At 35.7% G+C, this 14,667-nt stretch overlaps 1 protein-coding gene across 8 annotated transcripts in view; it reads right to left on the bottom strand.

Annotated features, from left to right (window-relative positions):
* The window catches only part of DPH6 (diphthamine biosynthesis 6), a 197,706-nt gene that overhangs the window by 108,034 nt on the left and 75,005 nt on the right, over positions 1-14,667 (bottom strand). For 7 of the 8 annotated variants that reach the window (XR_004497795.1, XR_004497796.1, XR_004497797.1 and 4 more), the window contains 4 exons: positions 10,830-10,983; positions 9,781-9,912; positions 7,027-7,156; positions 2,560-2,734 (listed from right to left, as the gene is read on the bottom strand). Coding sequence is in view for 5 of the 8 variants with exons in the window: in XM_033514979.1 (XP_033370870.1) it covers positions 2,560-2,734; positions 7,027-7,156; positions 9,781-9,912; positions 10,830-10,983 (591 nt within the window). In the remaining 3 variants the exon portion in view is untranslated. The remainder of the gene's footprint in view (positions 1-2,559; positions 2,735-7,026; positions 7,157-9,780; positions 9,913-10,829; positions 10,984-14,667) is intronic. The other variant, XM_015630809.3, reaches the window with a different exon arrangement.

Here is a 14,667-nt window from a genome sequence, read left to right as displayed (position 1 = left end):
GTGTGAATTCCATAGTTTGCATGAACTACCTATATCTCTCTGCTGCCAGCTCTGCTCTTACATGCCAGGGCACGTCAATCCCTACTTGCAATATCCTAAATATCAGTCTATGGTCTATTCTGAACTCAGCAAAAACACTGTGCAAAAATACATGCTGATTCCCCAGTGTCCACAAAATTTCATATTGGACTGAAAGACAAAAATTTAATTGCCCAATTTTTGTTGAGGAAAAGATATATACTCTATGTATATAGAACATAAGGGTAATAATTATTGTCTGTTTTAAAATCATTCGGCTTCTGGTCCTCAATCATAAACAACTAATAAACATTTCATCATCATAAACTTCGTATAATTTCATATAATTTTTGTTGACTACAAAGACTGAAACATCATTTTTGTTCCTTCTTTATTTATTCTGGAAAATATAATCAATTTCTAAAATATATTTAAGTGCTTACTTCTGCTGGTGAACTTAAGAGCTTAATACCTGTCCACATATAGCCTTAGTACGTTCTAAAAACTCATTTAAAGAAGGTTTTAATTTTGGAAAACTCATGTTTAAGAAGATAAAAAATCCATAACTTCCATTAACAAAATTTCAAATTCAAATATTTTGTTTATGCACTGATACATTCTTCTGTGATGTTTTCTTATGAAAAAAGTTTTATAAGTTATATCCTTTATATGCTATTTTAGAAAGAAAAAATATTTAAATATTAAAAACATTTACTAAAATGTTTATTTGTTCTAGTATATTTGACATACTACAGTATATACAATACTATATCAAGCTCTGCAGAATGGAAATGTTACCAAAAAGTCAAAAATGTTTAGCAAGACAAAAACAGAGTGTTAAATATTGATATCCAGATGAAATGTATTGTTGGTAGTAGTAGTAGTAAAGGCAAAATCTGGCAAAGGAAAAATAAAAATATGGCTGCCATGTATACTACCAATTCCTCCTACAGGTGTTTGTGGACTAGAGACACAACACAGCCATAAAGGACAACCAAGTGAGTGATCCTGTAGGAGAGGTACAGCTTTTCATTACTGTTACTTTACTCCTTTTAAAAAATTTTTAAAAGCAAAAATACTTCTTTTACATTGTAAGGGAAAATAATGTTGCTTAACCAAAATGTCCTCTTGGGTTAGAAATAAAGCTAAACAAAATACACCAGAGGGAAATTTTCCTTCATGTTTGAATTGCTGACCGGTGTTACTGGTTACACCATATTTGAAGAGATATGAACTTTTCCTTGGGTATGCTGACTGTGCCATATAACCAGAAGATCTGGCAGTACCTGCGTATGGACAACTGCAGCATGAGATTTTTCAGTGGGTTACTGAAGCAATTTTCAGTTGACACACTTTTTTGAATTTAGTTGATGGCAGTTCCAGGATTTGGAGCTTTGTTGCAATGTAAGAGAAGTTTCTCCAAATAACAAAGATACAAAGCTTATTAATTTTAATCTTTGAAGGATAATGCATGATATGATACAATCATGATCATTAAAGTGTAAGACTGAATGGAATAAAGTTTAATAAACCGACTTCCTGTTTTCTCAAGAAAAATGGATATAGAGAGATGATAAAACCCCACCCTCCTGTAAGAACAAGATTCATACAGTAGTAATCTATCAATATTTATTCCTGAAAATAAAAAAAATTCCACATGAACTTCTGAAGCAAAATACTGTTCCTGAAATTTTCTGTAAAATAGTACAAAGACAAAATAAAATACAATTGCATGGCTATTATACTAGGTTTGCAGACTCAAAAATATTTCAGGCAATTTGAAAAGATATCATAGTCTTGCTTAAATCAGTCTGCACTGGACTATGTATTATACGAGAAGAGAATTGGTAAGATAGGCATATATTTTTAGCAACAGAAAAGGTCGAGAGTTCATGAATTATCAGAAAGTTACTAAAACCATATTAGGAGAAAGAATATTAGGTAGGAAAATAACATATTGGGAGAAATTTTTAATGCAAATTTCTAGTCCACTTTTCCATGATACTTTACTGCCTCCTTTTCATTCTTCTAAATAGTATTCAATATTCTGTTCATTTAGTTGTTATTTTGAAAAACAGAACAGTTCTTCAACCTTGATGTTCTTTTAAACGGTTAAGCAGCACCACAAGCCTCTAATTAAAAAGGATTTAATTAAATAAGCATTTTAGGATTGACTCTACCTATAAAAAAGTTCGAGCTTTAACAAGGAAACTGAAATATCCTCAGCTGTTCCTAAATTCTGTTTATATTCTAGGCAGATTATAAAAGTGTATGTATGACAGGTTTTTTGTCTAATTATAATACACAACAGAAGTATGCTGTTCTTGAGATTCTCTGAAAAGAATAATTTAACCAGTTTTATTATCACAAAATGAAGAACTGATGAGAGGTAAGTCATCTACAAGTTTTAAAACCATAAATTATAAATGCTGTATTTTTTTTTTACACATTTTCTTTTGCACATAGAGAGAATGCGCTTTTATAACTGGATTCATTTCAGTAAAGGGTCATATATTCACATGAAGTAACAAAAATTCCTACCTTGATGGACTGACTGTAAGGTCCTATGCTGGCAGGTGCCCAGTGGGAAATGCTCTGTACATGCAGGACCAGCTTTTCATCATGTACTACACCATCCATTGCCACATCATATTTATGTGCAAGGCAGTCAATGCAAAACAGCACTCCATCAGGTAACCGTGTTTCCACACATACTCTGAAAACACAAGACGATTATCTTTTTCAAGCAGAAGTTTGTTTGAACCAATTTTCAACATTTATTTTCCCTTTTTTTTTTTGTCTGGACATTATCTTAGGAAATTTTGCCAGGATCATATAACAAAAGTTAGAGTACTGCAATAACCCGCTAGCATCAACACTGTTATCTCCTCAAGGACACTGCTGGTTCACAGACAGCTTCTTGGCCACCAGGACTTCCAGGTCCTTTGCAGAGCTACTTTCCAGCACTTCTCAGAGACTTCCCAGATACAGTCTCCAGCCTGTAGTGCATGGGGTTATTCCTCCCCAGGGGCAGCACCCTGCATTTGCTTTTGTTGAATTTCAGAAGATTCCTCTCTGCCCATCTCTCCAGCCTGTCCAGGTCCTTCTGCAGGACTGCTCCAGGGTACCAGCCACTCCTCCCAGCTTGGTGCCACCAGTGAACTTGCTGAGGAGGCATCTCCCCTCCATCCAAGTCATTGATGAGTAAGTTAAACAAGACTTTTATATTGGGCCCAATATGGAACCTTGGGGTACACTGTTAGTGACAGGTCTCCAAGTGCCACTAGACCCTGTGCCACCGATTATAACCCTCTGGGATCTGCCATTCAGGGAGTTCTCAATACACCTCACTGTCCACTCATCCAGTCCCCACTTCCTGAGTTTGCCTATGAGGATGACAGTAGAGTTCAAAGTTTTCAAAAAAGCAGCAGCTTATAGTTGCTTTACAACCTTCTCACAGGTTACCTGTAATACTAGCATATTTTTCTGCTATACTTTTAGTTGCATGACAGATACATACATATGACAGGACTCAAAATCTACTTAAGCATTCATTTATGAAGTTCACTTCTGTTTTCTCCAAGGAAGACCGAGTGCCTTGATGAACAGACAGACGTGTGTTGCATGTGGCCAGTTAAAAAGCAGGGGGGCTGAGGGTCTATGTGGGGAAATCAACATTTCAAAGCCTGAAAAATAATTATATTTGCAGTCCATGCATAGAAAAGTCATTTAGCTCCCAGCAGGAATCCAACAAAAAATTACTTGTTCTCTTTACATATCATGTAACATAGCCTTATAAAATTCTTCCCATCTTGTTCATTTTTTCCAAGAAAACTATTTCTCTTCTCACCTCCCACATGTAAATATAGTAGTTTTTCTTCATTACCATCATCATAAGCATGGATGAATGGATTTTCTGCTTGGGCTGGTAAATTTTCAAGACAATTTTGCAAATTTATTGCAGATCCACACCCGAGTCAGTGCTTCCAGCATACTGCTTGTGAGAACTTCCACAACCAGGCCTCTGTACATAATGCAATGATGCAACCATGCAAACTACTGTACAATTTTTCTTCAGGACAAAATGCAACATAGACAAATATGCACCATAATCACAATGCTGTGGAAAGGGACCTGGGGTTCCTGGTCAGTGGCAAGTTGAACATGTGCCAGCAGTTCCCTGGCAGCCAGGAGGACCAGCCCTGGGGGACTTCAGGCACAGCATCACCAGCTGGGCAAGGGAGGGGATTGTCCCCTCTGCTCTGAGCTGGGGCAGCCTCACCTCCAGTGCTGGGGACAGTTCTGAGAGCCACAGTATAGCAAAGATATAAAGTGTTAGAGAGCATCCAAAGGAGGGCTACGGAGATGGTGAAGGGCCTTGATGGGCAGTCCTGTGAGGAGCAGCTGAGGTCACTTGGTCTGTTCAGCCTGGAGGAGACTGAAGAGAGACCTCACTGCAGTTCCAGCTCCCTGTGGGGGGCAGAGGAGGGGGAAGCACTGATCTCTGCTCTGGGATGACAGGGACAGGACCCAAGGGAATGGCCTGAAGTTTTGTCAGGGGAGGCTTAGGTTGGATATTAGGGAAAGGTTCTTCACCCAGAGGGAGTTTGGGCACTGAACAGGCTCCCCAGGGCAGTGGTCACAGCACCAGCCTGACAGTGCTCAAGAAGAGTTTGGAAAGTGCTCTCAGGCACAGGTTGTGACTCTGAAGGTGTTCTGTGCAGGGCCAGGAGGTGGATTTGGACAATCCTTGTGGGTCCCTTTTGACTCAGGATGTTCTATAATCCTCTGAATACTGTTTGCTCCATAAAAATAAAACTAGAAAGTCATTTTCCTGCAACTTTCTAATTCTTCTACCTTATTATTTTACTGTTGGAACGCTAAGTAGCTGGCTATGCAAAATGTGGAGGCCTAAAATATGTAGGCATAAGAAATGAAAGTTAAATCAGGAGAAGATGAGTATTAAAAGAGAACTTTGAATATGTAGGAGTGGAGAATAATTTTGTGTAGTTTACAGCTGGGATTAGATGCTTCCTCTGAAGGCACACACAGCTGACCCTCCCATTTCTCTCTGATTTAACAATCCAGCCTTACAGTAAACATCTCAAGGAAGCTTCTCTCTGCCTGTTTTGGGTCTGACACCCAGGCAGTGTAGTGGAATGTGATGATTATCTTAACAATGTCTTTGAACTATTTGTCTTGCTATACTTAAAATTCACAAGCCTCTATTACACTTCATATTCTGCAGCAAGAGTATAAAATATAGGATTTTTCATTAGAAAATTGCTGAACAGTTGGTTTTAAAAATATGAAGAAGACAAGAGGTATATCCACACAGTTGACCCTGCTTTTAGTGCAGGATTGGACTAGATGACCTGCAGAGGTCCCTTGCAACCTGTATTAACCTATGATTCAAGTGAAATTTTTCAAGCTATATCAGTTCTGCATTCTCAGCATATTATCTCAGAAGAATAAAAAATTACTGTAAAAATTATGAATTACTGTAAAAAGAAATAAGCCTTTTGACAAAGGCAATAAAAAATACAAACAGAAAATTAGTTTTAACACACATCTTTTAACAAAAAATACTTTATGAGCTAGATGTTTTTTATCCAATTTCAAATGGAAAACAAGTCCACCACATTAAATAACACAGAAATCACATAATGCACATCTAAATCACGAAGCAGTTTCATTATGTCAGACATAGACTTGGATGCAACATGGAAGATTTTGTACAAAAGATATTGAAACAACTATGCTTTTTGTACCTATGAATAAGTGTTATCATCAGTGTAATTTCTTTCCATACATGAATTTTCACTGAACATGTAAGTGCAGCTAAGCTATCCATCTAGTGTGATTATCTGAGGGAAACACAAGATGTTAAGAACAACCATATTGGATTGAGCCAAAGATCCGTCTAATCCAGTATTTGCCTTCAATCAGAGCTAAGTGCATATAGGCAGGGGAAGGAAAGAAATAGCCTAAATATAGTTTTGAAATGACTGTCAGTATCTCATGATGTGAATCCCAAGCAACTGTTCAGATAATAATTTTTCTTTGAATTTAACAAAATAAATAGGACAAGGTGAGTAAAATTTGCCACAAAGACCTAGAAGGCTCCAGACCTCATCACTTTAAGGAAGGATTAATATTGGCAGTAAGGCTTCAGTAATGCTTTTGACACTTTGTCATATAACATACTCATAGAGAAGTTGTTGATGTATGGGCCAGATGAGCAGGGAGTAAGGTGGAGTGAAAACTGGCTGAACAGCCAGGCTCAGTGGGTGGGATCAGTGCACTAAGTCTCACAGGTGAACAGCCAGGAGCCTAAATTGCATCCACTCCTGTTCAACATCTTCATTCATAATCTGCATGATGGGGCAGAATGAATCCTTGGCAAGTTGCCATCCACATGGATATTGACAGGATGAAGAAACAGGCACACAGCAACTTGATGAAGTTCAGCAAGGAAAAGCTTCAAGTTCTACACATGGTAGAGGAACAAACTGGTAGAGGGCCCACTAGCTCAGAAGCAGCTTTACAGAGAAGGACTGGAAGTTCCTGATGGACATCAACTTGAACATGAGCCAACAACGTGCCCTTGTGGCAAAGAGGGTTGGTGATATCCCGGGTTGCATTCAGAGAAGCACTGCCAACGGGTCAAGGGATGCAAACAGAAAAGAAAAGCAAATAAAATCCCAGCAATACAAACAGTTGTCAGTCCAATCAAGTCAAAAAGAACTAAGACTTGCAAACCATGTATTATCCTTCTGTAAGTCCATATGGGGGGGCATTTGTAAACCTTATGGTATATATTAAAGCAGGAATTTCTAACCCTAGTGTTTTTGACATGAGCAGCTGTAATGTTAATACTCCAAAAGGCAGCAAAAGTCTTCTTCTGTGAGACACAAACATTTGGTAAAATACTTCACAAACATGGCAACAATAATTCAGTCTATTACAGTGCATCATAAATATACTATAGCAGTAGTCTAATCCTACCTTGCTGGTGGACACAAATCAAATTCTGTCACATAAACTGAGTTTATAACACTGAAATCTTTCATACTTTTCATATATAGATGAACCAAAATAATATCCTTCAGTTTCAATCCCTCTGAAGTCAAATTATCTGCAGGATTAAAAAAAAATAGCTGTTAAAGAAAGAATATTTTAAATGTGTGTTGAAAGACAGCATAGGGGTCCTGGTTTTGTTCAGCAAAACCAACTCGTAATAACCTGTTGTCTAAACATGACTGAGGATTTTGCATATACTACCTTTCCCCATTTAACACTTCCATTACATTTTCTCATGTTAGTTTTCCAAATATACAGAAGCAGAATACAAAATAAATTTTATCCACTCTAAGCAGTGGTGAATTCTTGCCCCATGAGAACACATCATGCATTCATGCATGTAGATATGTTGCAGCCCAAATTAATCATATCCATAAGTTTGATTATCTTGGGGGGCTTGGGGTGGGGTGCTCATACCATGACAGCTAGTAATCTACAAAGGATTTTGAATCACAAAAATACAGAACTGGAAGGGACAGTAGCCATCTTCAAGGAAAAGATCAAATATTTATATGCTATTCCAGAGGGATGCTTGTCTAAGCTGTTTTTAAAAACTCTCACTGCAATAATAATCTCTGCATAAACAAAGAATTATAAATGGCAAGACAGACAATAGGAAACAGAAGTGGCCACAGGAGAAATGAAAGAAAGATGAGAGCAGAGGAAAGTTCAAGCAGACAGCTAAAGGAGAGATACTGAGAAGCCAAGATCATCTGAATGTGTATGCATAGAATATTCCAGTCATAGTGCTCAGACAGAATGTATTACCCTTATATAGTCAACCACATAACAGTGGTTTCTAATAACATATAGAATATGATCAGGTGACACTCACCCTTACTTAAGCAGAACTGCCCCAAAAGGCTACACTGACTGAAGTATAGCTTTTTGCCTGTTTTTGGTTGGTTGGTGTTTGTTTTGTTGGGGTTTTTTTTGTTTGGTTTTTATTAAAGGGTTATCAGAATCCTTAGCTGATAGCCAAAAAATACAGTATCTAAACTGTCTACAGGAAGTAACATTTAAGAACTTTAGCCTATTTTAACATAATAAAAATCCAGTTTCCTTCGAGCTTATGAAACTTTGCCATTGTACAACTACACCAGAGCTGCTTTATATTACATAAAGCAAAGAAATCTTTGTCATCTTTCAATCATATCCAAAAAAAGAAGTTTAATGTGAGAGTTTAAGAAAGCAAATGTATAGACAGCAATACACTGCATTCCCTCCCATTCTTTGCTTCACAGAATTCCATCCATTCAACAGAACATTTCATAGCATCTAGTAATAAATTTCCATTTCCAAATCCTTTTGTCAGCACTCATTCACTTTAGAGGTGGTGAAATCAGTTAACCCAGCAAAGAGTTTAAAAGTACTTTGCTTATTCCATTCTCAGCACAGTGAAGCTGAACTGCTTCAGAGATTTGAAATGTGTTCATAAAAAGCCTTGTGCATATTTGCAGATTTAAGTCTCAGAAACAAATAGTTTTGTTTATCATAACCAAACCATAATTCATTCCGTTTCTACACCCACTTTCAAGAGGAGAATAACTAAAAGAAACGTGAGAACTGAAATTTTCTGCAAAGGATCAGAACACTACTATTTTGTTTTTTTCCTTGCCATCACACAGATATTGCAAATAATCTGCTGAAAACAATAGGCTACTGCACTAGTCAGACACAACCTTTTCTGGCAGATGCTAAGGCAAAATTACAAAATGTTTGTACAAGCAAATTCAAATATAATGAGGACAAAAAAAAAGACTGCACAACCCTCTTGATTCACTTTATAGATTATATGCAGATTTACACTAAAATCTATTGCCTTTTTCAATAAAAGTCTGATCATCTCCACTTTGCTGATTTCCAAACAATCAAAAACTAGCTTAATGACCTTCTACCAAGTATAACTTTAATTCTGAAAAAAAATAATTCTAGGGTTTCTTTATCATCCTATATTCAATCATGAATACGCAGCTGGACATGCACGAAAACAAGATATGATAGGACAGTATCTCATGCAAATTCATAAACAAGAATCCGAGTTTACTCATTTAGAGTTAAAATATTTCCATTTTTTGTGAATGAAAAGGAGCCTGTGCAAATATACTTTACTTAAACTTTAGAGTGAAAAAATACAAAACAAAAACATGAACATTTTCTTTTATACGTCAGAATCTTGTAAAGAAGCTGGATTTCATGACTCCCAAGATAGCAATTTTATCTTTACATTAGGAATATAAATGAGATCTACTGCTACTGACCTAATCCTAGATGCCAAAATGTATATCAGCTTTCTAGAAAACTTAATTTAAAATTATGGAAGCTACAAATGTGTTTTAGCAAGTAGACAGCATCTATAGCACATATACATACTCACACATATTGTATATTTCAAGAACATTATAAAGTGAGCAAATACAGTGGAAATAGTGTTTTTACAGTGACATGAACACTGCTCTGGCTTTCCAAGGTCTTCAAAGCCAGTCAAATTATGATATGTTAAATATTAAAGCTGGCAGTCTTGATATCAAAGGTTCCAGTCAAATTCAAAATGAGATGGCAAACGAACAACCACAACATACAAAGTTATAAAGCCACATGAAAATACAGATTCTTCCTTAAGACCATATTAAAAACATAATCAATGACAGCAGATAATGTATTAACTGAATAAAGCACCTCTGAGAGAAGAAAATGCTTCCCGTGCTGCATCTTGAGCATTTTTATCCTTTGATGGAAGGAAGTGGGCAGTGATACCTGAAAACCACTGGTAACCACTCAGGGATTTTCTTGAATTTTGAAATGTCTTAGCTATGGGAAATGAAGAAAAGAACTATGATTATAACAATGAAAGGTTTCAGATTAACCAAGGATACATTTTAAATTGTTAAAGGAACAAGAACTTCAACCAAAAAGAAGCCCACAAACTGTAAAAACATCTTCAAAAATATTTACAAACAGATACAGAGGAAAAGGTTCTGGTAGCAAAGCTCCCAAATCCTTCTCCAACACTGCCTTCACAAAATCTCCATGGAAGTAACACATTAGCTGAGAATTTCAGTCCTTTTTTTTCTCCTCCCTTCCATTTTTGATGATCTTTTACAGTTTCTTAACCTGTTTGATTACAGACTCGGCCCAAAATGTAACACTGAAAAGCTAAAATTTTCAAAAGTATCTAAGTGGCATAAAAATCTTTCAAACTTGTATACCAAAATTTTACTGGAAGTTAGCTTAACCTGGTTCTGATGATCTTTGCAAATGCGTAACCTGTTTAGACATTTTTAAAGCCCACAAGGCTCTTATCCATATTCAAGAAATAACAAAGATCTAAATCCTATTCAATACCCAAACACTGTTAGCAGTGAAACAAAGTTTTCAGGAAGTTTACCCATCTATGTATGTAGTGTAATAGAAATGTTGTGGTATTTCCAGGAGGAGGAGAGGGAAAGGAAGAGGGAGAGAAAGAAAGAAAGAAAGAAAGAAATAACTAAGTGCTACACTCCTATAAACCTTTAGCTTGAAATGTTTCAGTTCTACAGATCTATTGATTATTAGCAGAAAAATGCATTCTAGTAGGATTTCTTTTTCAGACTAATTACTATGGGTCAAGCACATTTTTTTCAGGAGTGCTTGTAGAGTAATTAGCATATTCCACCTGTAATGAAATTGTCAATCTTTAAGAGTCAATCTTTTTATCTATTTTTTTTTTTAAACTGTGCAAAACTCACTGAAATCCAAAGAGTTATGTTTCAAAGTCTTCCAGATGACTGGAATATTTTTCTGTGGTTCATACTCTTCTGATAAAGGGAGAATATCATCATCTGTGCAGCTTATCTCACAAGAACAGCTACTGACCACAAAAGTACCCGAGGATTCTTCCTGCTTGAGACAAACATTATAAAATAAGCAAGTAAACAGCATGCCAAGCAGTATGAAATCAGCACATTTTATCATTCAAATACATATTTAAGTTACAAAAAATACTACAGTCCATCATATCAGAGCAATTCACAAAAGAATAGCATTAGGATTTCCCATTAGATTGAAGAACTGGCAAAACATAATGTACTCCTGTTGACATATCAAATGGAAGAAAAATGCAGACTTAGTAACTGAGGACAGTAGACAGGAAAAACAATGAGACCCAAGAATAAATGCAGAATGTATACTATTATGAAGAAATGGTATCCCACAATTATATACAAGACAACTGTGTTTTCAAAAAAATAGTATAAACTAAGTTAACAAAGGAACAGAAGTACAAACATAATAATTTTCTAATTAACATTGCCATTAAATACTTGAAATAGAGCAGAGGATTAATAAGAAAGTTTTAAAACTTTTTGGAATAATGAATGAAGGCAGTCCATAAAAAAACAAACAAAAAAACAACCAAAAAAGTTTGTAAAAAAACAAACAAAATCTCTATTATCTTACAAAGACTATCCTTTCCATCAAATGCTTTTGTATGAGTTGACATAACAGAAAAATGCATTTTCCAAGATCCATACATTGAAGCAATTTCTTAACAAGGAAGGAAAACTATTTTTCCCAAATATTTTCTCAGGACCAGGGAAGAAAAACTGCCCACTATACCTTTTAAAGCAAAATACACAGGCACAGATCTTACTGACCAGTCTTCAACAATTCTGTGCTCATTTTGTGGGTTTTTTTGTTTCCTGTTTAATTTTAAAGCAATCAGAACTCTTATTCTCTCCCATCTGATTTTCCAATCAGAAACTCTGCCTAATCTGCATAGTGTTTTGACTTTTGGATCACTGGCTTGGGTAATACCACTTGTCTATCTAAAAGCAATATTAATTATGACAGAATTTACCTAGAAACCCTAATCAAACACCATTGCATTCTGTAATGCCAGATTATATCAACTAAATTTCTTCCCAAAGACTTCAAATTTCATGTAGCATCTAAACTATGCATTTTACTGCAGGCTTCTAAAATACTAAATTCACAAAAATTATATTAAATACAAATAAGGCAAGATAAAAAGTTGACAAAACATGAGACATTTCACAATCCTTAAATAGGGATTAGAAACTTCTGAATATTCCTTTAGCTGATAAATTCATGTTTCATGCAAAATGTTATTAAAAAAATATTAACATTATAAAATTAAGTAATTGTTATTGTATTTAATTTTATTAAATTTTTTTCTTTCCTGTGGAAAATAAGACATACCCTATTGCACCTTTAAATATTTCTCTTCATATTAATCACAGAAAAAAGCCAGAAAAATAAAGGGAGAAAACTATATTATGAATCAGAAATCTGTGGTAACTCTTACATCAATATTTGACTTCAGTGATATGAAAAAGGATCCATTTAAGTTAAAGGAGTGCATTTGGAAATTTTAAGGAAAGGCTAAATTACAAGATCATTATCTGTGAGAGGAAACTCAGTTCTGCTGACTCAAGAAGTGATCATGGGTAGTTTTATAAGCGTTGTAAACACTAAGTCTATTATCTATGAGGGGCTGATGTTCTTTGATTGGACTTCATATTATTCATTCCTCCAAGAAAGACATGAAAGTCAAGGCAATAGTCTACTTTACATTAATCAATTGTGCATCAGAGGTTAAAAGAAGTCAAGAAGATGTAACATAATAGCCCAGACAAAAACTGCAATTTAGCACAAATATGACACGCATTCCAACATTCCAACAGAGAAGCAGCCAGCAGCATCTGTACCATTTCCCACTCACTGAATTACACCTTTGACTACTGCCATCAGTGGGTGCATTTTGCCATTATCCAGAGGGATGCCTGACTGCTCCTAAGCCTTCAGTATGACTTAAAAAATAATGAATCAGGAACACAAATCTGTAATTGAAAAAGATCTTAAGATGGTGTAAGCTATGAGAACCAAGGAAATTAAATTATTTTAAAAGTCTCTCTATTTTTTTTTATCTACAAGATAACACTTCATGGAGAAATACAGATGTTATAGCAGCATCACACGCTAGAAGTGCAATTTGCTTTTTGCAAATTGTTGTTTTACTAAATGAGCTACTTTCACCGAGTAACTTGTAGCATCCACCGTGAAACATTTGATTTGCATTGTAGCACAGGCATTCAGGGGAGTTCTAATGTAACACATGCAGAGTTTGCACCTCTTGGTCCTACTCCCCAGTAAGCACACACAGACATGGTGATGTGAATGATGCCACTACACTGCTGCTTTGGGTTTTGTTTTTACATCACCTGGATTTTAACTTCACTACACTATGCCATAAAAATCTATCAGAAAGAAAGAAAAAAAAAAGTTAACTGAAAAGGAAAAATTCCAGCTTGCCAGTTTTTTACTCATTTTTATTAAGCTTTGTATAATCACCTTTGAATAGATCTGTGTCTTCAGTAGATCAAATGTCTTCTGAGGCTGCTGTTAAAGATCTGTAACTTCTCTTTATTCCCTAACTTGGAGGACCAAATTTATATTGCAAGTGAACATGATAAGAGCACCTATTCAACTTTTATGCCACCAGTTAAAATGCTTTCATCTACATTTCTAAACATGACTTCTACAAGACATGTTTCATAAAAAAAATGGGTATGGAGTGAGCCTCACAGACTCTATCACAACTGGTTTGATATAACAGAGACCTCCCCTGTATCTCTGTAATTTGTTAATGTTACAAATATGTCAAACTGATGCCACGTGAAATTCTCATATCATCTACAGTCACGTCCCTTTTTCCTTAGTAACACTATATTTAACAAATAATTTAGCTTCTATCAATATTTCTTCACAAAGATAAATATACATCTGTATTTCCACACATACATAAAACCCGTGTCAGTTGCAAAATTTTTGAAAATTATTGTGAAATATCAAAAATCTCTTATAAGATGCAAAGTCTGTAAAAAAATTAGGGATGTCTGTTGGTTTCAATGCCTATGATACACCACAATGACTGATTCAAGGCTCCAAAAACATTGGCAATCAATCACTTCCCACAGCAGCACAGGTGCAGGCTACAGCAGAAGTATTAGGTGTGGAACCTGGCACTCGGGGAACAACAGGCTCAATGCCAGCCTAAGCAGAGCTGCCATACTGTGTACAGTGGCTCTATTTAAATCAATACAAATGTTGGTCTTCCATTCCTCTCAACAGAGGAAGTAATCTAAGAAGCTAAAACTTATAGACTGCCACAGAGTAACTTTCACTGAATAATATTCTCATGACTTTAAAAAGAAAAAAATCGAGCTTGCTGTAATGACATTTTAATTAAATCTTACAGAACCTATTTTATCGCATAACATTTTCATGTTACTTCACAGAAGCAATATATTTTCCCATTTGTTACACAGTTTCTCCCACACCCACTGTACATTGTGATACCAACCTAATTTTGGATCAGAGCCTGCATGCATGCATACACTTAACTATATTCACATAACTCATGTCATTGATGCAAGTGCGCTCAGAATGAAGTTAAGCAAATGCACGAGTGTTCCAAGATCCAAATTCTCCTGTTGAAAAAGCCTTGGAGCTAGGACTTTGACTGATATAGCTGAAATTCCATGCAGTGGTCTTTTATGAAAACAA

This window comes from Parus major, chromosome 5 (assembly GCF_001522545.3).
Source record: "Parus major isolate Abel chromosome 5, Parus_major1.1, whole genome shotgun sequence".
In the NCBI taxonomy this organism is placed as follows: Eukaryota; Metazoa; Chordata; class Aves; order Passeriformes; family Paridae; genus Parus; species Parus major.
Note: the sequence above shows the minus strand (reverse complement) of the source record. Positions and strands in the feature narration are given on the sequence as shown.